General features: G+C 45.7%; 2 protein-coding genes across 2 annotated transcripts; both read left to right on the top strand.

Moving 5' to 3' along the window:
• Positions 1-534: 534 nt before the first annotated feature.
• LOC149302073 (solute carrier family 22 member 6-A-like) lies at positions 535-13998 on the top strand. The gene is made up of 10 exons (XM_089482939.1): positions 535-940; positions 4740-4843; positions 5339-5493; positions 6993-7161; positions 7618-7741; positions 8596-8711; positions 9112-9326; positions 10750-10858; positions 12085-12288; positions 12974-13998. Exons 1-10 carry the CDS (start codon positions 539-541, stop codon positions 13059-13061), a joined length of 1686 nt encoding a protein of 561 aa, XP_089339065.1. The 5' UTR covers positions 535-538; the 3' UTR covers positions 13062-13998.
• Positions 13999-17267: 3269 nt separating this feature from the next.
• On the top strand, positions 17268-25853 carry LOC149302072 (solute carrier family 22 member 6-A-like). Its single transcript, XM_089482973.1, has 9 exons — positions 17268-17678; positions 19416-19519; positions 20103-20257; positions 20340-20508; positions 21753-21876; positions 22454-22569; positions 23323-23537; positions 24790-24898; positions 25646-25853. The coding sequence occupies exons 1-9, from the start codon at positions 17268-17270 to the stop codon at positions 25851-25853; spliced, it is 1611 nt and encodes a 536-aa protein (XP_089339099.1).
• The last annotated feature ends 1619 nt before the right edge of the window (positions 25854-27472 follow it).

Genomic DNA, 27472 nt, shown 5'->3' with positions numbered 1-27472 from the left:
TCTTACCGTAGGAATGTATTGATTTTGCAAAATTGGAGAATAAACATCAAGTGAGATATTTTTCTCCCTCTCCTTCCAAAAGAGGCCTGGGGAACTCACAGCTGGAGGAACGGAGACCCTCCGAATTCTGGCAAGCTCCTGGCACAGCCCCAGATGGGCACAGGATCCAGGGTTTCCTGGAGCGACCGTTTCTGACCCCAAACAAACCTGCTGCCTTGCTGAAAGTGGGTTATTCGATAAATTAAAATCAAGACACTCCCTTTCCTTGGACAATCTTTTTATCTCCCACAGGAACAAGCCAGAGACCCATTGTGCCCAAAAGTGCCTGCCGTCCTATTCTGCATCACTACCCGGCTCATCTTACTACAATCTTGCAAGCGGCAGTCGACCGGCTAACCATATTTGCACTCCTCCTTTTAAGCTTTGGAAGGAATTTGCTTTTGGATTAGCAAGGAGACAAGGGCACTGTTTGGGCGGCATCCGTACTTAGATATACGTTGCACCCCTGTGACCCCTTCCAGGGGTTTTCGTGAACGCCATGACTTTCGCCGAATTCCTGCAGCAAGTCGGTGGCATGGGCCGCTTCCAGATAATCCACACGGTGCTCCTGACAATCCCCATCGTATTGATGGCCAGCCACAACCTTCTCCAGAACTTCACCGCGGCGATCCCGGAGCATCACTGCCAGATCCGCATGAGCGCCAATGGCAGCGGGCATCAAAACGCCACTTACTCACTAGGCGCCAGCGGCCTTCTGAGGGTGGGCATCCCTCTCAACAGTAAACAGCAGCTGGAGAAGTGCCGTCGGTTTGTGGACATCCAGTGGCACCTTCTCAACCCAAACCTCACCAAGGCAAACCAGACCAAAATGGACACCGAGCCATGTGCCGACGGATGGGTATACGATAGGACCCTGTACTCTTCCAGCATAATTTCAGAGGTGAGATGGGATCGATCCTGGTGTATCTATGGGAATCCATGCTTGGGGATGGGTTAAGGTATGCTCAGGCCCTAATGCACGCTAACTTTAAGACTTCTCATAGTACAATCCTCCCTCCAAATTCACAGGCAATCCATTCTGGACCCCTGTGAATTCAAAAATTTGCATATATTCAAGCCTCATAGGCTTGAATGGATGTGCGCTCCCTCCAGTGCGCATGGACCGCAGGAACGGGCACCATTAACTTTAATGGAGGTTGGCCTTCCCTGAATAACCAAAACTGCGGATCTCAAGTCCGTGAAAATGGAGGGGTGACTGTATTACGAAAAAAGCTGTGTACGATTTTAATAGAAATACAGTATTTTATAATAATTTAAAGACCTTTCTTAATCCAGAGATTTGAACCTCTGATTTATAAATCTATTCCCAGCACCAGGTAGAGACCAGGGTTTGATTCCCATCTCTGCCATGAAACCCATTGGCACCCTTGGGCAAGTCACACTCTCTCAGCCTTAGGGAAGGCAATAGTAAACCTCCTCTGAACAAATCTTGCCAAGAAAACCCCAGGATAGGTTTGCCTTAGGGTCGCCATAAGTCGGAAACAACTTGAAGGCATACACATCATGCTGGCAGAGGTTAGACCTGGATCTACAGCTTAATTTGGGGGTGATTTGAGGGTAAATCGGCGATGGCTGCTGACTCTGGGTGGCTTAACAACAGAAACAACCCCATTATACAGCTGGAATAAACAAAGCTCGAAATATGCAGGAGCGCATTTTGTATGCAGAAATGCGGAGATGTGTTCCATTCTGGTAGTTCGCACAAATCCCTCAGGATCAGGCTTCTTTGGGCCGAAAGGGTACGTCTTTTGTCTCAGCCTCCTTGCTAGACCTCAGGGTTTTAGTAGAACAAATAAATGAAATGCAGAAGCACATCTCAGGAGCCTGATATCTGCCAGAATAGAAGGGACAGATGACAGGAGATAGGCAGGTAGGACCGCTAGCATGCTTAGGGTCACCTAAGTCGGAAAGGTACACAACAACAACAACAACAAAGTAGACAAGACCTGAGACATTTTATTCAACTGTCGAATGATGAGTCAGCCCAAAGGTGAATCCCATTGATTTACTAGGATTACTGTATCCAGGACTAACAAGAGGATTTGTATCAATGGCAAAGATCCTCGGTGCGCTGTGTGCCTTCGTTTCCGACTTACGGTGACCCTATCCTGGGGTTTTCTTGGCAAGATTGGTTCAGAGGAGGTTTGCCATTGCCTTCCCCTGAGGCTGAGAGTGTGTGACTTGCCCAAGTTCAACCAATGGATTTCACGGCCGAGGGCGAATCAAACCTGGTATCCAGAGATGTAGTCCAATGCTCAAACCACTATGTTAGACGATGATAGAATTCAAAGATATAGCCATGTTAGTCTGTAGAATCAGTATGTAGAGAGATCTGGTAGCACCTTTGAGACTCACTGAAAGTAAGACGTTGGCAGCATGAGCTTTCCTAGGCTTCAGTCTATTTCCCCAGATGCATATAGAACCTCAGATGCATATAGTGGAATGGAACTATATGCATCTGAGGAAGTAGACTAAAGTGAAGGCTATGAAAGTTCATGCTGCCAACTTCTTTATTCCATTTAGTCTCAAAGGTGCTACAAGATCTCTCTACAGCCTAAAAGTAAAGTTATAGTGGGGCCATTGATCCAAGCTCAGCGGTAGACTACCATTGGACATGGAAGATCCATTTAGAAATTCCAGTTGCCCCTGTCCCCTGAACCAAAAGAGATGTTAGTGGCACATGTAAGCCACTAACAGAATGTGTTGCATTTTAACTAGTGGCATAAAAATATAAAGATCAGCTATACTGGGTCAGACCAAAGGTCTCTCTCTCTCTCATCCAGTGCTCTGTTCTTGCAGTGACCGGTCAGATGTCCAAGCTGGTGGTCCTGGATCTGTCATCATCTCTCAGCCTGTCCTACCCAACAGGGTTGTTAGAAGGATAAAATATGTGTGTGTGTTTTTGGAGGGGGAAAAATACCATGCATGCCACCAAGAGAGAGTCAAGATAGTGGTTTGAGTGTTGGACTATGACTTTGGAGACCAGGGTTCAATTCTATGAAACCAATTGGGTGACCTTAGGCAAGTCACGCTCTCTCAGCCTCAGAGGATGGCAATGGCATACCTCCTCTGGACAAACCTTGCCAAGAAAACCCTAGGATAGGTTGGGAAACGACTCGAAGGCACGCAACAGCAACAGCAACAAACCTAGTATTTGTTGGCGTGGCAAACTCCCGTCCAAGTAGCCAAGATCAAGATCTTCCAAGATCAGATGGGATCTGGTGCTTTGAAGGTATTTCAGGAGGCTTGAGAAGGATGGGACAGGTAGGCTAAGAAAATATTCCACACAAAAGTACACACACACACACACGTGTGTATGGATGTTTCCAGCACAGCAAACAGTATTTGGCACCCAAAGGTTTGCCACTATTGGTGACTATGTTACGTCTGCATAACTAACATCTCCTGGCCTGGTTCCTTCTCTGAAGCTGAGAGATTGTGACTTGCCCCATGGCTTTCCATAGCCAAGTGGGGATTTGAACATAGTGGTTTGAGCATTGGTCTAAACTCTGGAGACCAGGATTTGATTCCCAGCTCATGCACGAAACCCACTGGGTGACTTTGGGCAAGTCACACGCTCTCAGCCTCAAGTGAAGGCGATGGCAAACCCTCCTCTAAACAAATCTTGCCAAGGAAAGCCCAGGATAGGTTTGCCTTAGAGTCGCCAAAGGTAACACAACAACAACAACAACAACAACAACAACAACAACAACACTGGCCGAAGCTTTCCAAGAAGCAGAAGGGTTAAGCAACAAGAGCCGCAGGAGGTGTTTTGTGTCTTATGGATAAACAGGCTTAATTGACAGACCCCCCCATCAATGCTTTCCAGTCCAAAGGCCCTGCTGGGAAGAGAGGAATTCAAAACCCAGCAGGAGATGAGGCTGGCAGCCAGCCCAAGGAAAGGAGCAGCTGATGATTCTGCAGCAAGGAAGGAAGGAAAGAAGGAAGATATATATATATATATATATATATATATATATATATATATATATGAATTTCCCTGCTCCCCTTTCCCCTCTTACAGAGATGTCCCATACATTTGGAAGGTTCAAGTCAGAAACTGACTCCCAACTTATGCACATGTACCTGGAGGCTATGCTCATGTGCACGGTGCATTTTGCACCAGAGGTGTTTTGTGTACCTCCCAAAATGTCTTCCCAGGAGCTATCGAGCCCTGACAGCATTGCTAAGGTGGCCAAACAGTCATGGTTTCCTTGTTGTTGTCCGTCTCATGGAAACCTTACCTGAAATACCTTGAAAGCACCAGATCCCGCCTGATTTTGGAAGCTCTTGATCATGGCTACTTGGATGGGAGATTGCAACGCCAACAAATACTAGGTTTGTTGTTCCTATTGCATGCCTTCGTTTCCAACTTTGGGCGACTCTAAGGTGAATCTGTCGTGGGCTTTTCTTGGCAAGATTTGTTCAGAGGATGGTTTGCCATTGCCTTCCCTTGAGGCTGAGAGTGTGTGACTTGCCCAGTGTCGCCCAGTGGGTTTCAGGCTGAGCTGGGAATCGAACCCTGGTCTCCAGAGTCATGGTCCCATACTCTCAATGCTGATTGAGAGTCCCTGCATGGCAGAATGGGGTTGGACTGGATGGCCCTTGGGCTCTCTTCCAACTCTAGGATTCTATTATTATTATTATTATTATTTACTGTGTTCTTTCTTTTGTGACAGTGGGATCTAGTGTGTGACCGACGGAAACTTCGGGAGATGGCCCAGTCCATCTACATGGCTGGAGTGCTGGTGGGGGCCCTGATTCTGGGAAATCTGGCTGACAGGTACGTTGGGCCAGGATGATGGGAGGTATTGTCCCTTTCCCGCCACCCTTAGAAACACACCGAGTAAGGACTCAAGCAAAGGCCGCCTTGGTGGCTGCTCCCAGGATCCGGGACCTCCTATCAAGAGTGTGGCCCCGGTGGCCCAAAGTAATTTTTGCTCTCTTGTGTGTCTGTGGAAGGCATCTCCGCCACATTTTGGGCTCCCTTGGAACAATATTGCCCTTCACTTTTAAGAAACTCGCATCTATCCTGAACAGACAGGCCCAAATGAAGCTGCTTCGGGTCACTTTGGAGGTATGCTGTTTAAATGATGTATGCGTCCTAAGAGGCCGGAAGCTGTGCCAAAAGGAGCGCAGCTTCTGGCTTCTTACGATGCATGTGTCATTTAAACAGCATAACTCCAAAGTGACCCGAAGCAGCTTTATTTTGGCCTGTCTTTTTTGGGCCCTAAATGCTCAACTGGTGTTTTAACTTATTGCAATGCCACCCTTGCAGGTTTGGCCGCAAGGCGCTCACCATTTGGTCGTTTCTGCAAATGGCGGTGACGGGGACCTGCGCAGCCTTTTCGCCCAACTTCATCTCCTACTGCGTTTTCCGGTTCCTGAGTGGGATGGCGCTCTCCGGATTCGGCCTGAGCATTGCCTGTTTGAGTAAGAGATGGAGCGCGTGGAGTGAAATTTGTGAACCTTTTACATATTGTGAAGTCAAAGGCTTTCATGGCTGGCATCCAGAGTTTTTTGTGGGTTTTTGGGGCTCTGTGGCCATGTTCTGGAAGTGAGCTGGGTATATATATATTTCCATGCCAGCACTCTCTGAAGAAGCCAGCCACAGATGCCGGTGAAATGTCAGGAATAAACTCTTCTAGAACATGGACACATGGCCCAAAAACCCACAAAAAACTTTTACAAATTGCATTTTAAAAAGTCTTAACGTCTGAAGTGTCTTTGCAAATTAGATTTCAGTTACATGTAGCACATTGGTTCCATGTTTATTTGAGTGCTCACATGTATGAGTAACCGAACGCACAGAGATGCACGGAAATGTGGCTTCACAGTGTGACTAACAGATCTGAAATGTGAGGTTATTTGCATTGTTTTGCTAAAAGCAACCATGTCTGAATGATCCCTCGGTTGGTGCTTTAGTGATGCTTTAGTGGTGCTTTTCTGCAACTGCATGGGATGAGACAAACTGGCCCCATTGGGGTCCCTTCCAACTCTATGCAATTCTAATTCACATTTATAGTGTTGTTATTGTTGGCTCGGTACATACCGCCCCAAACTGCGCGGCATCCCTCTGCCCCAAAAAGAACCCAGAAAAACTTGGCACACTTGGCGCACCATTGGCACACTCGTGACGTAAGTGACGCACAGCAACACCTATATGCCGCACATCGCTTACGTCACATTGGTGGCCCCGTATGGACAGGAGGCCACCATTACGCCACCGCCACGACATCCTGGGGTTAGGGACTGTGCGGTTGGTGCGTGGTCTCTAACCCTAGAATCGATGCCTGGACGCAGTTTCTTGGCGGTACGTACCGGGCCTTCGTTTAAAGTAAGGGATATGTAATTTTAATAATAATAATATTAATAATATTAATAATAGATTTTATTTATATCCCGCCTTTCCAGAAGGATCAAGGCAGGTTACAATAGAATACATAAATACACAATACATACATAATGTATTTATGTATTCTATTGTAACCCATGTTTATGTATTTTATTGTAACCTGCCCCGTATTTATGTATCCTATTGTAACCCGCCATAATGTATTTATGTACAGTCCACCCTTGGCTTACATGAGGGATCCATTCCGCCCCCCCCCCCCCCCGCGATAAGCCAAATACCACGCATACTCAAGTCCCATTCAAGTGAATGGGGCTCGTGCATGCGGCGGCATGGTGGCGTGGCGGCACGCGTGTGCCAGAGGTGCGTGTCCTATTCATTCGAATGGGACACGCCGCCCCTTGTGCTCCATGTGCTCCTGTGCAGCTTTGCGCGTATGCTCAAAGCCGCATATAGCGCACCCTCGTATAACGCAGGCACACTGTATTCTATTGAAACCCGCCTTGACCCTTCTGGAAAGGCGGGATATAAATAAAATCTATTATTATTTGACTCTTAACGTGTTTCCCTTTCCTTCCAGTTGTGGAGTGGATTCCCACCCAGTTCCGCACGATCACCATCGCCGTCACCGGCTTCACATATACGTTGGGACAGATCCTCCTCGCTGGCTTGGCCTATGGCATCCCCGACTGGCGCTGGCTCCAGTTTACCGTTTCCGCACCTTTCTTTTTCTTCCTCCTCTACTCTTGGTACGTGGCACTCGGAAGGACTTTTGCCTTCTCTGTCTACTTCCAGCCCCTGGTATGGCAGGGCAGGGCAGGGACTGGCAAGAGAAGGGCAGGGGAAAATATTTGCAGATCTGAGATACTATATCCCACTCCTCCGAACGATAGAAGCGGCTTGCATTAAAATAACCCAATAAAATACAATATCAATGCAATATCATATAATAACATGATAACCCTCCTATCAGTAATAATAAAATACAATTAAATGAGTGATTATTGTGGTAAAGGACCACGTGTTCCAGATCATCCGTAATGGATCTGCTGCCGAATGTTTGGGTTTTGCATATTATGATGATAGATGCAAGCCAAGTCCAAGTAGGAAAATTGGTTTTCTGGGGGAAAACTCTTTAAGCCTCTGTCAGTTTGTGGAAGGATCTTGCCACGGAGGTGTGACGCACCTTGTCTCCTTTTGCGCAGGTGGTTTGCCGAATCCGCTCGGTGGCTGATCCTTTCGGGAAAAGCGGGTACAGCTGTCAGCGTCCTCCAAAGAGTCGCCCGCATCAACGGGAAGCAAGAAGCCGGAGCTAGCATCACCACAGAGGTAAGAAATAGCCATATAGCTATCTTGGCGGTTGCAAATCCAGTAGCGTCTGGGGAGGTTATTCAGATGCAGAAAATAATCCAGGTAGCAATAGCAAGCACATTTCTAGACCGCTTACCAATGTACTAAGCAGCTTACAAAGTGTACCATCTGAGTTGAATCACATGCGTTTCAAATGCATCCAATGAGGTTTTTCGGGGAGCGGCAAAACCCCCCCACTGAACCTGGGATAACTGATTTCGGGGGGCTGTAAAACTCTGTATGCCTTGAAATGCTTCGAATGCATTTGCATCCTCAATTCCATCTTTATTTGAGCGCTGACATGTGTGAGCAACAGAGATGCAATGCACAGAGATGCGGTTCCATAATGTGAACAACAAACCCGGAATGCATGAGTGAGATTATTAAAAAGGACGTCTGAATGACCGCACTGGATCCTATTACATAGTTATTGCTATGTACATTCATGGGAGTGAGACAAAGGAGCCCAAGGCATTTTGTTGCCGGAGCCAAAGGACAAGATGATATCTCTCAACAACCCAAACTATGATTCTATGATTCTATGAAACCACATGCAGGTGTCCAAAAAAAGCAGATGTCTTCCTCAGTGGTTTCCATTGCAATAGGTTTAATAAAGAGCATTCAGTGGTGGTTGCAGAATTCCCAAGGAATTCAAATGATCCTCCCTCCATTCTCGTGGTCTTCAGATTCTTTTCCCTTGTTTATGCGCAAGGGACGAACGGAGGGAGAATGAATGGTGCGCACTAGCTTGCCGATGAAATGGAATGCAAGATTTCCATCTATAAAAGCAAATGTCTCAGTTCTGACCCCGTTTTTTATTTTCTGTCCGGCAGGTCCTGCTATCGAACATGGAGAAAGAGTTGTCCGTCACCAAGGCTTCTTATACCATCTCTGACTTAGTGCGCACCCCGGTCATCCGGCGCATTTTCTGTTGCCTCTCTGTAGTGTGGTAAGAAGCGCAGCCCAAAGTGTGGGCTGCATCCGCACCACAGAAATAACCCGGTTTGGCACCGCTTTAACCTCCGCGGCTCAGTGCTATGGGATTGGGGCAACTGTAGTTTGATGAGATGTTCTGCCTTCGCAACACATTACAAATCCCAGTATTATAAAGCGTTGAGCCACGGCAGTTAAAGCGGTGTCAAACTGGATCATTTCTGCAGTGCAATTGCAACCTCAAAAAAGAAATATACTTCCAGAATATCAGAAAGTGATGTGAGAAGAGGAGAAAGATATACTGCTCCTCCCTTTTGAGTACCACGGGTTTTTCTTGGCACGTATCTTCCGAGAGGGTTTGCCCATACTTCAGCCGTTGATGCCAGATCACTCCCGGTTCCTTCTATCTTTGGCAGGTTCTCGGTGAGCTTCTCTTACTACGGATTGGCGATGGACCTGCAGAATTTCGGGGTCAGCATCTACCTGATCCAGGTGATCTTTGGGGCGGTTGACTTCCCGGCCAAAGTGATCGTGACCATCACCATGAGCTACATCGGCCGGCGGTTCAGCCTTTCGTCCTTCCTCATCGTCGCCGGATTCATCATCATCATCAATATATTTGTGCCCACCGGTGAGTCTCTTCTCATTGGGGACTATCAGACGGGGGACGGGATGTCCATGTCCGGTCCTTTTCCCATCCTTGTCCCATCCTTCCTGCACAATTGCGGAAGGACTTTCAGATGACGTTGCACTGATCCTGTCATTGTCCCATCCGGGAAGCGCGAGTGACTACAAATAATAATAACAACAATAATAACAATAATAATATTTTTATCTCACCCCTTTCCGGGGTGTCTTAAACATTAAAATATACATTCCAGTAAAAATGCATTCCATATCTCACAACCCCTCCCCCTAAAATACAATTAAACAGTTGATCATTTAAAATGTCACTTAAATGATAGCAAACAAGCGATTGCTCCAAAGCCTTTCAAATGACACTGATCCTGACATGATCCCATCTGTAAAGTGGAATTGTCCCATCTTTGTCCTTCATTTTGCACTAATGGAAGAACCCGTTAATGCAATTCCACTTCACCGACAGGTTTATGGCATGATCAGCGCGACGTATGATAATGTATTTCCCGCAAACGCTGTCACGGATGAGATAAGGACGGGCTTCGCTCCCGTCCTCCATCTGATAATCTCCATTGACCACAACCACACCTCACTTTCCACCTAGGAATGTGGCAAGATCAGATCAAGATTTGGAGAAAGGAAGCAGACAACCAGGACCTCTTTATCCAGAGTGAACAACTTGGAAACATAGGGGGGCATTAATACTATGAAAACAACCCGGTACAAAACTGGGTTATTTCATTGGCATTCACACTCACCCCGAATGCATTCAGTGCACTTTGCAAGGAGGCTACCCAAAACCCCACTTAACCCGGGATATTTCATACCAGTTTTTTCCCCGCGTCTTTTTGAAAGATCCACCTTGATCCGCGTCTTCGGCAGTGTGAATACGCTACCAAACCGGTTCAGATCGCTCTGTATCTTTTAAGAGAATAGAGGCGGTTCCATTTTATCCCGAAACGATGACATGTGTGAAAAACACTAGGGTTAATATGATTCGGAGAGATTCGGGAACACAAAACGCAATGGGAACAATGATCCTGATATGCATCAGCATGGCGATGCATATCCTTTTGGGGCAAAAAAACTGAGTGTGAATGCCCCCATATAGAATCGTAATATATAGCCTGGGTAACATGCAATGAATCATAGTGTTGGAAGAGACCCTCAAGGGCCATCCAGTCTATCTCCTTTCTGCTAATGTAGGAAGACACCATCGAAGCACTCCTGATAGATGGCCAATGGTTTTTATCTTTGTATTCTTAAATTGGGCTATGAAAGGTCTGCCTTTGTTGACTTGCTTCGACTGGGAAAGTTATGGATTGGTCTGGAAGGGAATGAGTGGTTTTGGAGGTCCCACATCTAGGATTTGGGTTCAAATCATGCTGTAATCTTCCCTTTTTCTGCCCCAAAAGAGCTGCAGACTGTTCGGACAGCGCTGGCCGTCATTGGGAAAGGATGCTTGTCGGCGGCCTTCAACTGCACCTTCTTATTCACGACTGAATTGTACCCGACACCCGTCAGGTGAGGGACTCACTTTTGGACACCTCTCCGCACTTCTTTCCTGCTCCGTCCAAGGCTTCTCTAATTGGGGAAAGAGAACTTTTTGCAAGCCGCTGCTTCTATGGCACACAGTTGGCGCTGCCACCAAGTTGCGCCAATACAATCCCAATGAAAGCAGTCACTAAGTAACCCCAGAGTATTTCCTGGAAGGGACAAAAAGGAGATCTGAAGGGCTTTGGCTGGAGGCCGCGGTGGTGATGCATAGGGTTGGATCCAGATGAATGAACAAACTATTAGTCTATTTTGGTCACGGCTCTTAAAAAACGGAGAATACCTAACCTAATTTCTAAAATTAAAAGAAGGCAGTAATTGAAGCTACATCCAAATCTGATCAAAGATAATTGGAAGAATAAAGACACCAGAAGATGCTGCGGCAGTTTGCTTTTGCCTGATCCGACTGGGAAGGATGAGATGCTATCTCTCCTCTCTTCCTAAAATCCCTTCCTAAAATCATAGAATCATAGGGATGGAAGAGACCACAAGGAATAATAATAATAATAATAATAATAATAATAATAATAATAGATTTTATTTATATCCCACCTTTCCAGAAGGATCAAGGCAGGTTACAATAGAATACAAAAATACTGTATATACATAACACATACATAACAAAAAATGACATATCCCCTTATCCCTGACTTTAAAACTGAAATACTGACACTATAAATGCAAATTAAAATCAATTGAATGCAAACTACTTTTGTTGTTCGAACTCAGTTTGCAGAAACTGGAGTAAGCTGAAGCCAAAGGAGGGAGGATAAGAGAGAAACTGGGACACTTTAAAAGCATCCGAAAAAGTGGGAAGGTAGAGGATTATTCATCAGGGCTGTTCCTGACAAACTCAGGCAGTTGGAGTACATGTCATGGCATTTTATTATTTTATTACTATGATTGATTGATTGATTGATTGATTTATATCCCACCTTCCTCCCGATATCGGGACTCAAGGCGGATAATTGAATTTAAAACAATCCGAGTTAGACAGGTGCCATCCTACGCATGATATGTTTATGTGGGTCTCCTCCTAGGCATGATATCCTCATGGCAATGCTGGGAAGAATGAGACGGCTGACTCAAAGTCCCCCTGCGAATGCTATGGCTCAGTGGGGGAAACTAGGTCTCCCATGGCTGAGACCAGTCCTCTACCCACTATAACACACTGCCTTTTCTATCCCCATCCCCAGGCAGACTGGGCTGGGGTTCGGCAGCACCATGGCGCGGGTGGGAGGCATCGTGGCTCCGCTGGCCAAGATGATGGAAGACTACTATGCCCTCCTGCCACCGATCGTCTATGGGGCCGTGCCCATCTTTTCGGGCATCATTGCCTGTTTTCTCCCGGAGACCCTGAACGTCCCACTCCCAGATACCATCGAGGATGTGGAGAACAGGTGGGTGACTTTGGGAAACAGGCGTCTCTTGATGGAGCCACTTCAGATAATGATAATAATAATAGTAATAGTAATAGTAATAATAATAATAATAATAATAATAATAATAATAAATGTATTTTCCGCAAGGAGAGGTGAAACTCTGTGGTTAGGGTTTGATCATAGAATTGCGCTGGAGGACCTACAGATGCCTAGAGAAGTGTTTTCTCTAGGAACCTCTAAGTTCTCCAACACAACTCTATGGTCAACCTTTTGTTTGCGGGATGCTTTCAATGTGCAATGCAGAGTTGCGCTGGAGGACCTCGAGATTCCTAGGAGTTTGTCACACTTTGGGTTGATTTTGACGTTAAAGCGCATTGAAAACATCCCGCAAACGAAGCAGAAATGGCGAGTCACGGTGCGAACGATTATCACATGCAAAGGCACAAATACTGATATCAGAAATGCATTGTCGCCGAAATCCCGAACGTCAAAAGATGCACGTTGATGCTTCTTTGTGACCACTTTCAGGGCGGGTTTTGTGCGACTGGATAAATCCGGGATATTCATGGGATAAACTCCCGATCTCCTTTGTGTGATAAACTCCTAAGACAGGTTTTAATACTGAATGGAATGATGGATGGAACCAGAGGAAGGATGGGTTGGATTGACCGGTTGGTGAATTGTCTTTTCCTTTTCTTAAAAGGGCCAGAAAGAAGACCAAGGAAGAATTAGCCCAGGAGAAGATTCTGCTCCAAACCCAAGATAAAGCCCTGTTTAGAGACACTTGCTGATGGTCAAAGCTCTCCTTGGATCTCCACCTCTCCCAGTCATTTGGTTTTGGGGAAGAAAGGACCACAAAAGACTGACCGTTTGTTGTTCCGTCCATCCTGGGATCACCTTTTACAAAGGGTTACCTTTCACAAACTGGGAAGTCTTGAGAAGGTCTGAACTTTCTGGACATTTTTGAAAGCACTCCAAAGGTCTCCAAAAGATATAGTCTTTCTTCATGTCCCCCGAGGGTCAAACTAAAATGGGCTCTGAGATAATAAAAAGGACTGTCCAGATCAGTAAAAAGCCTCCAAGTAGTGACCCGTAGGATGAAATCCATTGTAAATGATCGATCAATTGATCGATATTCAAACCAAAGTGATATAATGAACAAAGCCTAAGCGTAAAGGAAAGTATTAAATCACAAACCAGAGAGCCATGTAAAGTCCATCTGCAACTTTGTCGACCGGCAAAATATGTTGTTGTTGCTGTTGTTGTTCTTGTTGTGTGCCTTCAATGGGGTTTTTCTTGCCAAGATGAGTTCAGAGAGGGTTTGCCATTGCCATCCTCTGAGGCTGAGAGAGTGCGACTTGACCAAGGTTACCCAATGGCTTTCATGGCTGAGCGGGAGTCGAACCCTGGTCTCCAGAGCTGTAGTCCGACACTCAAACCACCACACCATGATTTGTTATTGCCTTTGAATCTTTTCCGATTTATGGTGACCATATCATAGGGCTTTCTTGGCTGGTCATCATCTGAGGCTGAGAGAGTGTGACTTGCTCAAGATCACCCAGTGGGTTTACATGGCTGAGCCAGGATTCGAACCCTGGTCTGCAGCATCTTAGTCCATTGCTCAAACCACTTTGCAACAATGCTTACTTACCGGGAAAAGCAACTGATTGCAAATTACTAATTTAATCCAAACGACTTCACCCTTTTCAGACACAGAAATAAAACACGTTACCCACCGTCTGTCTCTTGGTCTCTCTACTATACAGCATTGGGTCTCCAAAGGCCTGATTCCCACTACCTTTTAAACTGGATCACAAATTGGTTTGGACCAGTTCAAATGACCCTGGTTTGCACTTGAACTGAATCGCTGAAGCAATTTGGAGAGGGGGGGACCATGCGCTAGACCCATTTAACCCACGTCTTTTTGACGCTGATGTTTTCCACGTCTTTTTGGATAAATTGATGCCACGTAAGTGTGAACCAGATGCGGATTGGAATCGATTTAAATTTGCCTTTTGGCTGGCCGGAGCAGGTCCGCTTTGAACCGATTCATGCATGAATGTGAACACAAGTGGGTTGTTTTGGAGGAAAAAAAATGTGATCGGGGCAAATGTAGTGTGAACCACGCACTGCTGTTGAATCGATCCATCGATTCGGATCGCAAACCAATTTATTTGTAAGTGGGAATGAAGACAAGGTTGTAACTGGAGCTGCTAGGCACCTTTCTCTCACTGTGCCAGAAACTGAATCTGGGACCTTTAGCATGCAAGGTATAGACTGCCATGGAAATACAGCAGCATTTGCTAAGAAAACCCTATGCAATTCGTAGGGTCTTCCTAAGCTGACAAGCAACTTGAAGGCACATGCACTCATATGCACCCTTCTTATAGTTCACCTAAACAGTGATGTTGTTGCCTCCGCCAGATTTGGTAAGCAGAGGTCTCTTCATATAAACCAGAGATGGGAAGCATGCATGCCCTCCAACTTCTCCAGTTTTTTGCAAGAACAGTCCTGATCAATCTCTCACTCCACTTTTGCAGCTGCTTTTCAAATGCCACAGTTTCCCATCGATCGGGATAGAAATGAGTAGGAATAGTTTAATCCCGCACAACCCTTTCAGGAACCACTTCCATTCTGGGACTGTACATTTAAGTCCCGCCACTTGCAAAAAGCAGTTAGATGTCATTCTGTGTTCCAGGAGACTTCAAATCAACATCTGTGTTTGCTTCCCAGTTTTGAAAATATCAGATGAATACGGTGGACCCTTGGTATCTGCTGGGGTTTGGTTCCAGGACACACTGTGGAGAGCAAAATCCGTTGATGCTCAAGTCCCATTAAATATCAATGGCAAAATAATAGGACATCCCTTCAATATGGCCCACAGAGGCTTCCCAGATCAATGCGCATGTTTCTTGAAGCCCTGCTTTTCAACAAAGAGAATGGGCACATTGGTGCTGGGATAAGAACTATGGACCTCTCTAGCTGACCTTATCCTCTCCATTTCCTACCCATGCAATGGAAGGGAGAAGCTGGTATTCTAAGGGCACATGGCACACTTCTGAAGCCATGGATGTGGCCCACCACAATGCCATCGGGACTGCAGGGTGCCAAAAGGGTTGGAAATCTGGACTGTCACCCTAATCTGCTCTGGTCGACATGATATTGCGCATTGGCACACCACCCATCACCAGTTGACACTACACTGACAGTCAGACCTTGGCCATAGGTTTAACAGATCTGGTCCTGAGTCTCCACTTTTCATGCTCACCAGACCTTGAGCCATTTGATTATTTCCTGTTTCCACCAATAATAATAATAATAATAATCAGGTTCCAGACCTTTTCTTATGGCCCTGTGGCCTTCAAGAACAAATCTGATGTTCAACTAGAGTGGAAACCAGAACTGATGACAGGATGCCAGCATAGGACTTTATCACAAACGTCATGTGAAAAACAACCCACTTTTGTGGGCTGTTTCCACTTTAAATCCAATTTCTGCACAGGATCTGTTTCTTGTGATAAAGTCCATAGTTGCGAAGTCAAAGGCTTTCATGGTCGGCATCCATAGTTTTTTGTGGGTTTTTCGGGCGATGTGGCCATATTCTACAAGAGTTTATTCCTGCTGTTTTGCCAGCATCTGTGGCTGGCATCTTCAGAGAATGCCAGCCACTCTCATGGAAGAGAGTGAGGCATACACAGATTAACATGGTAATTACTCCTTCCTATCCAGGGTCACACAGTATATACAGTGCTCCCTTGCTTTACGTGGGGATCCGTTCCGGACTCCCCCGTGTAAAGCAAATTCCGCCTATACTCGAGCCCCATTTAAATGAATAGGGCTCATGCACATGGTGGCACGGTGGTGCGGTGGCATGCACACGCCATGGGCACATGCCCCATTAGTCCCTATAGGATGTGCCACCCCTTCTCGCCGCGCAGCTTTCAACATATGCTGAAAGCCACGTAAAGCGCGCCCGCATATGATGCGAGCGCACTGTATATACACCTCTCTCTTCCATGCCAGCATTCTCTTAAGATGCCAGCCACAGATGCTGGCGAAACATCAGGAATAAACTATCCTAGAACATGGCCACATAGCTCAAAAAACCCATAAAAATCTAAAGTCCATAGTTGCTTATAGCTTTCCCTTCTGTTGTTCCACCAAAGAAGGCCTGCCTCGTTGCCTAGGACAGAAGGAGATATGGTCCTTTCCTGATCTCCAACATCTTCTGCATCCTTTCAACCTCAAAATGAGAGTACGGTACTCTCATTGCGTTTCAGCTCTAGCTATCCGACAAACGGCGGGGGCTCTCAGGACAGCCTGGATAGGTCCCAAGGAAAGTTAATTCCTAACACAGTTGCGTGAATAATACACCCAGACACGTGGCACAGGGTCAAAAAAAGGACCACGGCTCTTCATCCACCATGGCCCTTGGTGCCAAAAGATGCTCCTGGCATTCGCCTCTCTCCCTTTTTGACAACCTGTTCGGCTAAACAATGGTAACACTTTAACTCAGAGATGGACTGTGGGCTTTATATATTCTGCTCTTTAGGATATGTTTCACCTTCAGCTGGTTTGTTGGAGGATAGGACTTAGTGGTGGAAGTCCTATCTGGAGGTGGAACCAAGCCTTGCTCTGAGCCCTTGCTCTTTTTAAGGAACCAAGAGAAAAGAGGCCATCATGGAGCAGGCGTCCTTCACTGGCATGCGCAACACCGTCTAAGCAAGAAGATAGAAAGATGACCAAGCTACTATGTAAGGCAATACATCCAGATCCAAAGGTTATCCTTTAGAGATCCTTGGGCACCTTGTGGTAGCCACCAAGACTCACGTTCGTGGACAACTCATCTTAGTGCCTTTTCCAGTCCTTGTTTTCAGACTTGTTGCAACCAACTGGTAGATCCTGGCCCAAAGGTGGTCAGTGATTCCTCATCCCTCCATTTCCTCGCTGGTTTTTAAGAAGCGTCGCACAGCAGGGATCTCCCCCTGATCGGCGCCATGAGCTTCGCTGAGGTTTTAGAACACGTCGGCAGCATGGGACGCTTCCAGATCATCTACGTGACGCTGCTGTCCCTCCCCGTTTTCATGATGGCGTGCCACATGGTACTGCAGAACTTCACGGCGGCCGTCCCGGATCACCACTGCTTGGTCCGCCATAAGGACGGTGGGTTTGGGAATCGAAGCCTGGGAGAGGAGGACCTCCTCAAGGTCTCCATCCCTCTGGATGAAAAGCAGCGTCCCGAACAATGCCGCCGCTACGTCAGCCACCAATGGTGGCTCTTGAATGCCACCATGCTCAATGGGACTTATGGTAACACTACTGTGAACAAGACTCACTTGGAAACAGAGCCGTGCCATGATGGGTGGGTTTATGACCGGAGCACCTTTCCCAACACCTTTGTCATGGAGGTGAGGTTCTTATACAGAGTGTTATACAAGTTTTGTCGCATTATCTACTGTACTGTACTCACGCTCTTATACATTTTATTTAACCTTTTATATAGAGTTTCTATATATATTCTATATAGCTTTGTGGGCTAATCAATAAACATTGATTGATTGATAATTTAATTGCATTTTAATATTACTGATAGGAGGGGTAGGGAGCGGAAGGGTTATAATGTTATGGTATCGTATTGATATTGTATTTTATTGGTTTATTTTAATGTAAGCCACTTCGATCGTTCGGAAGAGCGGGATGTACATAAATTATTATTATTATTATTATTATTAGTAGTAGTAGTAGTAGTTGTTGTTGTTGTTGTTGTATCTGCTGGAGTTTGGACCCCCTGTGGATACCAAAATCCATCCATTTTTAAGTCCAATTATATACAATGATGTAGAAAAATGATTTCCAGATGGATAGACTCAACCAAGGAAGCCACAGCCCTACGTCTGCAAGATCTGAGAAGAACAATTGAGGACAAAGGGTGACTTGGAGGTCTCTCATTCATGGAGTCATCACAAGTCGGATTGCCTTGACGGCAACTTTTCTCTTGCACCAGGTGCAGTTTTTCATGGTGTTTCTTGCCCTGCAAGAAAAGACTTAAGGCCCAAACAGACAGGCCACAATGAAGCTACTTTGGGTCACTTTGGAGGCATGCTGTTTAAGTGACACAAGCATCTTAAGAGTCCAGAACTGCGCCAAAGCTGTGCTTCCGGCCTCTTAAGATTCATGCAGCATTTAAACAGCATAACTCCAAAATGATCCAAGCAGCTTTATTGTGGCCTGTCTGTTCAGGCCCTTAGACAAATATACCAACAGCTGTCTATATGTCAACCCTGTGATATATAAGATGCAGTGATGGTGAACCTTTTACAGACCGAGTGCCCAAATTGCAACCCAAACCCTACATATTTATCACAAAGTGCCACGTTCCTCTGGCTTTCTAGTAACAAACTGGTGAACTCTGTGCTGGGGTGACAGAGCATGTGCCCACAGAGAGGGCTCTGAGTGCCACCTCTGGCATGTGTGCCATAGGTTCACCATCACTGAGATAGGCTCAAAGAGAGAGAGGGTTTTGCCCAAGGTGGACTTCAGGGCAGAGCAGGGATCTTTTGAATCTGTCTCTCTTTGGCCCAGATTGGAGACTCTCTGACCCAAGATGGAAAATCGGGGGCACTGTTAACCCCCACGTATATTATGTAATTTTATACATAACATTTAAAAATGATTTTGTGCATGAAACAAAGTTTGTGTACATCGAACCACCAGAAGACAAAAGTGCCACTATCTTAGCCATCCATGCGGGCAGTTTGGGATTTTGGAGTACTTCAGATTTCGGCGTTCCAGGTAGCGGAGACCCATCCTCTATTGCTTCCTGGTGGTTAAGGTTTTAAGACGAACCAAACTGATCAAACCAAAGGTGATGTTTTCCCCAACTTGAACCACGTTATAAAAAATCTCTGGCCATTGGTTATGCTGACTGAGTTTAAGATTGTAGTCCCAAATGGTTGGAGGTCACCATATTCGGGGAGCTTGTTCCGACATCTTGTTTTCATTCCATGGCTAACCACTTCTAGCTATCCAAAGCCCATGGAGGTCTTTATAGTTGGGCAACACAGGGAACGTCAGGTCCTCTGGTATCTCCTAAACCGTGTGTTTTCTCTTCTTTCCTCCTCCTCCCAAACTTCACCCCGTGACAGTGGGACCTGGTTTGTTCTTCGAAAACCCTGAAACAAATGGCTCAGTCTCTCTACATGGCTGGCGTCTTGATCGGAGGCATTGTGTTTGGCGGCCTCTCAGACAGGTGAGTAAAGCTTAACCTCAGCCAAAGCATTTTGGAAACCCCACAGCATATCGAGCGCATCGAAGAGTATCTTTGGAACATGTGCAAAGTGTTTGTTTTTAAAAGACAAACTGGTGTCGCTTTACCCATTAACAGTAATGTACACTTGAGTCAATTGGCTTGGGCACAAGGTGCTCCAAGGACTTGTTTTGGACTTGACTTGGCAATAAATGGTGCATTCACCCGACTTGACTCAACTCAACTTGTGACTTGTATTTTTTAAAGTGACTGACTAGCTATTCCTGGGTTCGAAAGCCAACACTGAGGTCTACTCTGCAGCCTGTCCTTGCTGCAAATAGGAGGATAGGCTAGATCCTTCTAAAGCTATTTTTCCTTAGGACAAGTCTTGAGACTCAACTTGAGACTTGATCTTGCAAAGACTTGAGGCTCTACTTGAGGCTTGTAGATTGAGACTTGAGACTTGACAGCAGACTTGGAGTAAAAGACTCCAAGGACATCTACAACCTCCAGCCTTATAATCCTACTGCTCTCCACCATGCGTTTCTTTCCCAACATTTTACTCCTTTTCCGTTTCTCCTCCCAGGTTTGGACGCCGGTTGATCCTCATCTGGTCCTACCTGCAGCTGGCCACCTCTGGGACCGTGACGGCCTTCTCCCCCAACTTCACGGTCTACTGCGTCTTCCGCTTTCTGACAGGGATGGCCTACTCAGGCGTGGTCCTCAATTGCGTCTCTCTCTGTGAGTGCTTGGCATCGTCTCCCATAAAGTAATAATCCCATAATGCCTTGAATTAATAATCCAACCATTGACTTTCCCACAGGTGTGGAATGGACACCTACCAGGACCCGGCCCATCCTGGGAGCCTTGACCGGCTATGCCTATACCACTGGACAGATCGTCCTGGCAGGTCTGGCGTACCTCATTCCGGAGTGGCGTCACTTGCAACTGGCTGTCTCCTTGCCCTATTTCCTCTTCTTCTTCTACTCTTGGTAAAGCCCTTGCATAGTTATCCAAGTATTTGTTTTTAGAATATTGTGGTGATGCACAGCTTACTTTTTAAGACTGCAATCTCCAGAATCCTCCAGCTGGCGTGACCATGGGCCATGCTGACTCGGGGAGCTTGGGGGATGTAGTCAAAAAGGTAATTATAGTGTTTTGTGAGATTTTTGGGGCTCTGTGGCCATGTTCTAGAAGAGTTTATTCCTGACATTTCACCAGCATTTGTGGCTTTGGCATCTTCAGAGAATGCTGGCATGGAAGAGAGTTGTGTGTGTGTGTGTGTGTGTGTGTGTGTGTGTGTGTGTGTGTGTGTAGTCCAAGGCTTTCATGGCCAGTGTCCATAATATTTTGTGGGGTTTTTCAGGTTTGAGAAGAGTTTATTCCTGACGTTCCGCTGGTATCTGTGGCTGTGGCTGGCATCTTCAGAGAATACTGGCATGGAAGAGAGTGGAGTATATATATGCTCCTCCCTACTCAGGGTCACACAGTATATCTATATCTCTATCTATCTATCTATCTATCTATCTATCTATCTATCTATCTATCTATCATCTATCTATCTATACACACACATACATACATATCTCACTCTCCTCCATGCCAGCATTCTCTGAAGATGCCAAAGCCACAGATACCAAAGAAACGTCAGGAATAAACTCTTCTAGAACATGGCCAGATAGTCCGAAAAACCCACAAAAAACTATGGATGCTGGCCATGAAAGCCTTCGACTTCCCAAAAAGGTAATTCTTCATAGCTCTGGTCCAGAGACTGATGCTAAAAAGGTATTGCTTACAGGGAACACTCTTTTCTGAACCTACAAGTATAGGGTGGGGTGCCCTATTTAAATTTCTTCCTACTTTGATGGCGCCACTTCTGGGACCAAATTAAAACAGTTAAGATGGAGTCCCACAAGTCCCACAAATGTACATTTTCTATGTCCACGTTTGAAATGTAGTTTTTGGATTGTACATTCCAATCATTTATTTATTCATATGGAATCTTTATCCCCAATCCTTTAGCCATACAATCATAGAGTCATAGAATCGTAGACTTGGAAGAGACCCCAAGGGCCATCCAATCCAACCCCACTCTGCCATGCAGGAAATCCAGATCAAAGCATCCCCATTGACAGATGGCCATCCAGCCAAAAAGGAAGGTATTGTTATTGTGTGCCTTCAGATTGTTTCTGACTTGGAGAGACTTTAAGGTGAGCCTATCTTTTTCCATCCGCAGGTGGTTTGCCGAATCCGCCCGATGGCTTGTGACGGCTGGAAAGCTGGACTGGGCCGTGAAGGAGCTCAAGAGGGTGGCCAAAGTGAATGGGAAGCCCGACGCCGCTGACAAGCTGACCGCCGAGGTAGAGCCGAAATACGAGTTTGATTTAGACTCTGGTTAAGGGAGCAGAGGCATCCTGCAGCCTTTCCATCTTTAATGGCAAGTTTGGTCCTAGAGGCAAGGATAGCATGGAAAGTTTCTGCTCCAGAAAGAATGAGGAGCGGCTCCACATATTGCAGCATTTTATTTACAGTTTAAGGCTGAAGCGCCCTCTGAGATATCATACTATGGCAATATTAAGCAAAGCTGTGCATGAAATTATGGAAGGCTGACTATAGATATGTGTGTGTGTGTGTGTGTGTGTGTGTGTGTGCGCGTGTGTGTGTATGTGTATATATGTATGTGTATATATACAGGTATGTATATGTGTATATGTATGCATATGTATATACGCATATATACACATACATGCACATATGTATATGTATGTGTATATATGTATATATACATATACTATACATACTATACAGAGTTACACACACGCACATATATATTTAGCTCCACTTTGCCCTGTTTAGTATTCTAACTGTTTTTAAAAAATGAAAGAAAAGTGTTTTCCTTTCCTTTCCAAACCTCTCCTGCTTTTCATCCTTTCCTAGTTCTTGCGGTCCAAGATGAAGGAAGAAATGGCATCGATGAAATCCAGCTACTCCATTGTGGATTTGGTGCGGACACCCACCATGCGCCGTATTTCATGCTGCCTATGCTTTGTGTGGTGAGTTTGGACTCTCAGAAAGGTTGCCCTAGTCCATGCGTTGAAGACTACAATGGCCATAATCTTCTAGGCCATGGTTTATATTGTAGAATTTATTGAATTGTATTTTATTTGTGTATTGGATTTTAATCTTTGTATTATTGCGCTGGATCTTATTGTGATTGCAAGCCACCTTGATCCTACAGGAAGAGGTGGGATAATAATAATAATAATAATAATAATAATAATAATAATAATAATAATAATAATATACGCTCCTGTCTCCTAGAAGCCTCCAGGAGTGGCAATTCACATTGTCAATAGGTTGCAAGTTTTCTAGTTGCGGACAGAGAACTGGCCCATTCATGCTTGACTTAGTTTCCAATGGAGTCCATTGCTTTCCAAAGTAGTCTATTCCACTGTTGAAGAGCAGATGCCTTCAGACCTTCAAGCCGATTCTTTCTCATCATTACCCAACATCTCCTTTCTTTTCATTGGACCCCAAATGATCCGACGTCTGAGCAGGGGTTCCCAAACTTTGGTCCTCAAGGTGTTTTGGACTCCAGCTCTCATCATTCCCAACTGATGGCCACGGGATTCCTGGGAGAAGACATCCAAAACACCTGGAGGACCAAAGTTTGGGAACCACAAACAAAGTTTGGGAACCAGCTTGGGAATGATGAGAGCTGAAGTCCCAAACAGCTGGAGGACCAAAGGAAACCCGTTGCCTTTGTTGTCCTTGTGACATATTACAACGGTGTCTTTCTTGCCCAGGTTCTCCACCAGCTTTGCCTATTACGGTCTGGTCATGGACCTGCAGAACTTCGGGACCAACATCTATTTGATCCAGGTGATTTTTGGAGCTGTTGACTTCCCGGCCAAGTTCATCTCAGTGCTCACGATCAATTACATCGGGCGCCGGTCCACCCAAGCTGCTGCTCTTATTTTGGCCGGACTGACCATCCTGGCGAATATCTTCATCCCTCAAGGTAAGATGGGTCCCAGTTCTTCTGGTACGAGGCATGAATGGGGCCAGGAGGCCTCTAATGGGTCAAGACATAAGGGATTATGGGTGGAATAAACCCAAAGATGGGTGGATTGGGGTGGAGAATGGAAAAACTTCTTGCTCAACCCAACTGTTGACCATCTTCAGGACTACTGGCATCTCACTATGGAGCAAAATGGATTCTGGATTTGGAAAGAGGAGTCAGTCTCAAAAAGCTCATACTCTTGTTCCAAACACCTGAGGGCTTAAATCAAGGATTCCCAAACTTTGCTCCTCCAGGTGTTTTGGACTTCAACTCCCAGAAGTCCCAGCCAGCTTGGTCAATAGACAGGAATTCTGGGAGCTGAAATCCAAAACATCTGGAGAACCAAAGTTTTGGGAATCACTGACTTAAACCGTTCCGTTCTGGTGTCCCTAGATCTGACTTCTCAGGTATCAGCCACTTTTATTATTTTATAAAATCCTTTTGTTTTATTTGTAGGGTGTTGTTATTGTTGTTGTTGTCGTGTCGTTTCCAACTTACGGAAACCCTAAGTTGATGCTATCACAGGGTTTTCGCGGCAAGTTTAGTTCAGAGGGAGGTTGCCATTGCCTTCCTCTGAGAGAGAGTATGACTTGTCCAAAGTCACCCAGTGACTTTAAGGCTAGAAAATGTGGCGACAACCACAGAAAAAGAGACACAGAAGAATTAATTTGTGAAGAAGGATTTCCCTGAAACGCATCAAGAGGACAAATAAAAGCCTTTTCAAACTACATGTCTTGTTTGCAATTCCCAAAGTGGTCCAGGTGCCATTCGGCAATGAGAGAGGTCTCCAAGGACTCCAGGAGTTTGCCATGGCATACCAACCATGTCTTGGCCAACCTCCTTGGCACCTTTGGGTGGATGAACTGGGTCCTTCTTGGGACCTTCAGTCTCACGGAGAAGTGTACTGGCACAACTGACCCTGGAAGGCAGTTGGCACAATTGACATTGAGATGCCACTCGGTGTGGTCCGCACCTGTCGCATCCACCTAGAAACACTCCTGAGACCAACTGCCAGGTAATGCAAGTGATATCGCCCTTGCTAGACCAAAGTTTTGAGGCACCTCTATGGTCCAGATGATGGTGATGATGATTCCCAAGCAAGTCTACAGGGTGCTTCTGGCTTTCACAGATGTTTAGGAGGATAGCGGAGAACTCAATGTGGTCCTCCTCACATTGCATCTCTGAATGCTCATGCTTCCTCTTCTTCCAGAGATGCCAACCTTGCGGACGGCCTTCGCTGTCTTTGGAAAGGGTTGCTTGTCCGCCTCATTCAACTGTGTCTATTTATACACTGGAGAACTTTATCCAACGGTGCTCAGGTAAGTCTGGAGAAGACCCCAAAATGGATATATATAGGAGTTTCAAACAAGAGCTTGGGCTCAGAGCACAGAGTGAAATAGGGATGCGTTTCTAATAGCATTGCAAATGTAACATTTGGAACAGTTCCCAGACCATGCTAGCTGGGAGTTTTCTGGGAATTGTAGTTTGAAAAAGTAACTTTTCCAGGCACTCGATCCAACTCCCTGCTTTCCTCTTCTCTTTGGTGCTTCCTCCGCATCCTTCTCGCTCCTTTATCTCTGTGACTATAGTCACCTCGCTATCATATGTTTTGTTCCTTTCCCCCAAATTGCCAAGATGTTGCAAAATTAAAGGTAGAAATAGGGTTTTTTTGTGGGTTTTTGGGGCTATGTTCAAGAAGTTTATTCCTGACGTTTCGCCAACATTTGTGGCTGGCATCTTCAGAGAATGCTGGCTTGGAAGAGAGTGGGGTATATATACTTCCATGCCAGCATCCTCTGAAGATGCCAGATGCCACAGATGCTGGTGAAACATCAGAAATAAATTCTTCTAGAACGTGGCCGCATAGCCCAAAAGACCCACAAAAACTATGGATGCGGGCCAAGAAAACCTTTGACTTCATAAAGCTAGAAACTCTGGTTTCCACTCCAGAACACTATTTCTCTTACCTGAAATGAATGGTCAAGGGTTCACTCTTGGCATTTTCTAAAAGATCCCTTGAAGGATGAAGAATGAATAATGTGTTTGCTTTGTTCCCGGGTCTTTAGGCAGACTGGCATGGGCATGAGCAACACTATGGCCCGCTTGGGGGGCATGGTAGCCCCGGTGGTGAAGTTGTCTGGCGAATACCTCCCTCTCCTGCCCCATTTGTTCTATGGGGCTGCTCCCATCGTATCCGGAGTCGCCGCTGCCTTCCTACCGGAGACGCGCAACGTCCCCCTGCCAGAAACAATCGAACAAGTGGAGAACAGGTGAGCATCAAGGAGATATCAAATTCCTAGCCATGGAGACCAGGGTTTGATTCTCGGCTCAGCCATGGAAACCCACTGATTGATCTTGGGCAAGTCACACACTCTCAGCCTCAGAGGATGGCAATGGCAAACCTCCTCGGAACAAATCTCGCTAAGAAAACCTCATGATAGGTTTTCATGTGGGGGCCGCATGATGGTCGGAAATGACTTGGAGCCACACAACAAGGAAGATGGAAGTACAGCAAATGTCCACAAACACACATATTAAAAGATTCTTCTGCAGTGACCAGTTAATAACCGTAAGTTGGAAACTGCCATACGTTTCCAACCGTACGTTGGAAATGACCATAAGTTTCCAATGGTACATTGGAAATGACTTAACAACACACAACAACAACCACAACAATTCTATATCAGCTACTTGCAGAATTAACGCAGCCATGCATTCGGCATCACTTTAACTGCCATGGCTGAATGCTGTGGCCCAAATCTTATATACATCCTATGCTGTGCTTTGAGATTTTACATATGAAAACAAAACAATGCATATGTTCAATGGATGTTTTGTCTTGTTCAGGTCACAGAAGAGGAACGACGAGACACAGGAGCAAAACCACCACCAAATGCAGTCTCTGATCCACCCCATGAAGCCCGAAACAAAACAAGCCGCAGTTTAAAAAGAGAAAAGGCAAGCCCCTGGACCGTCTTTTTTGAAGGCTCTTGGCTCGTTCTTCCTCTTTTTATTATTTCTCTTTGGGAAAATGACCAAAGGTTGTGCCTTGGGAGACGTTTCGGAGAGACGGATGAATTCACCAAAGTTGATTGGGGGAAATAGTCCAGACTTTGGGGAGGCCAGGGTGGGATTACATGACGGTACTTGGGATCCTTTACACATCTTAATTCATACTCTGCCAATGAGAGCGAACGTCAGGTGCTACCCATCAAAAAACATGGTGCGACTATGGATTTCTGGATATTTGCAGACTTTTTGAGGATTTTTGATTTTGCATGGGGAGGAAGAAGAAAAAGCAAGCGGTGGAAGAACACAAGCTGGTTATGGGTTGGAGGACAATGTCATTTCTGGTCGCTCTCCTTTGTGAATGAGGCAAGCTCCTTGGCTATCCAGTGCTTTCTCTGGAAGGGATCCATTGCTGGCTACAGTCAAATAATAATAATTGCCCTTGCATTTTAGCAATTAAAGATGATCGCCATCAGATGGGCTACAAGTGTGCTTTTACATACATGATGAAAGTAGAGTTCCTTAGAAAACTGACCTTTCCAACAGTGCCAAGCTAGACATTTCTCTCCTAACAAGTGGGATGTGGGACTTCCTTTTCAAAGCCAAAAAACAGGGAAGGCTCCAAGGAAAAGGTATCATGCTCTGGACTCTTCCACCCCACATAGCTGCATGCTCAGAAGCTCATGTGGAAATGTTCGCACACTCTTTCTGTTAAAAAAAAATGCTGGGTTTTCATGTTTTTCAGAAAACATATCCAGGGCAGTCATGTTGGCCATATTGCAAAGTCCGATAACATCCAAAACCTGTCAAAGGGTGACGCATTTATTGACACCTCTGCAAGTTCAGTTGCTCACATGTGCAAACACTTCAATAAATATGTGGTT

The sequence above is a fragment of the Sceloporus occidentalis genome, unplaced genomic scaffold, assembly GCF_023333645.1.
Source record: "Sceloporus occidentalis isolate IW3139 unplaced genomic scaffold, rSceOcc1.0.p SCAF_20, whole genome shotgun sequence".
Classification (NCBI taxonomy): Eukaryota; Metazoa; Chordata; class Lepidosauria; order Squamata; family Phrynosomatidae; genus Sceloporus; species Sceloporus occidentalis.
This window is presented reverse-complemented; position numbering and strand designations above follow the sequence as displayed.

Coding starts and splice junctions, on each gene's coding strand:
- LOC149302073 (XM_089482939.1), top strand. CDS start 539: ATGACTTTCGCCGAATTCCTGCAGCAAGTCGGTGGCATGGGCCGCTTC. Junction 9,327..10,749: donor CAATATATTTGTGCCCACCG/GTGAGTCTCTTC, acceptor CTGCCCCAAAAG/AGCTGCAGACTGTTCGGACA. Junction 12,289..12,973: donor ATCGAGGATGTGGAGAACAG/GTGGGTGACTTT, acceptor TTTTCTTAAAAG/GGCCAGAAAGAAGACCAAGG.
- LOC149302072 (XM_089482973.1), top strand. CDS start 17,268: ATGAGCTTCGCTGAGGTTTTAGAACACGTCGGCAGCATGGGACGCTTC. Junction 19,520..20,102: donor TTTGGCGGCCTCTCAGACAG/GTGAGTAAAGCT, acceptor TTCTCCTCCCAG/GTTTGGACGCCGGTTGATCC. Junction 24,899..25,645: donor CTTTATCCAACGGTGCTCAG/GTAAGTCTGGAG, acceptor CCGGGTCTTTAG/GCAGACTGGCATGGGCATGA.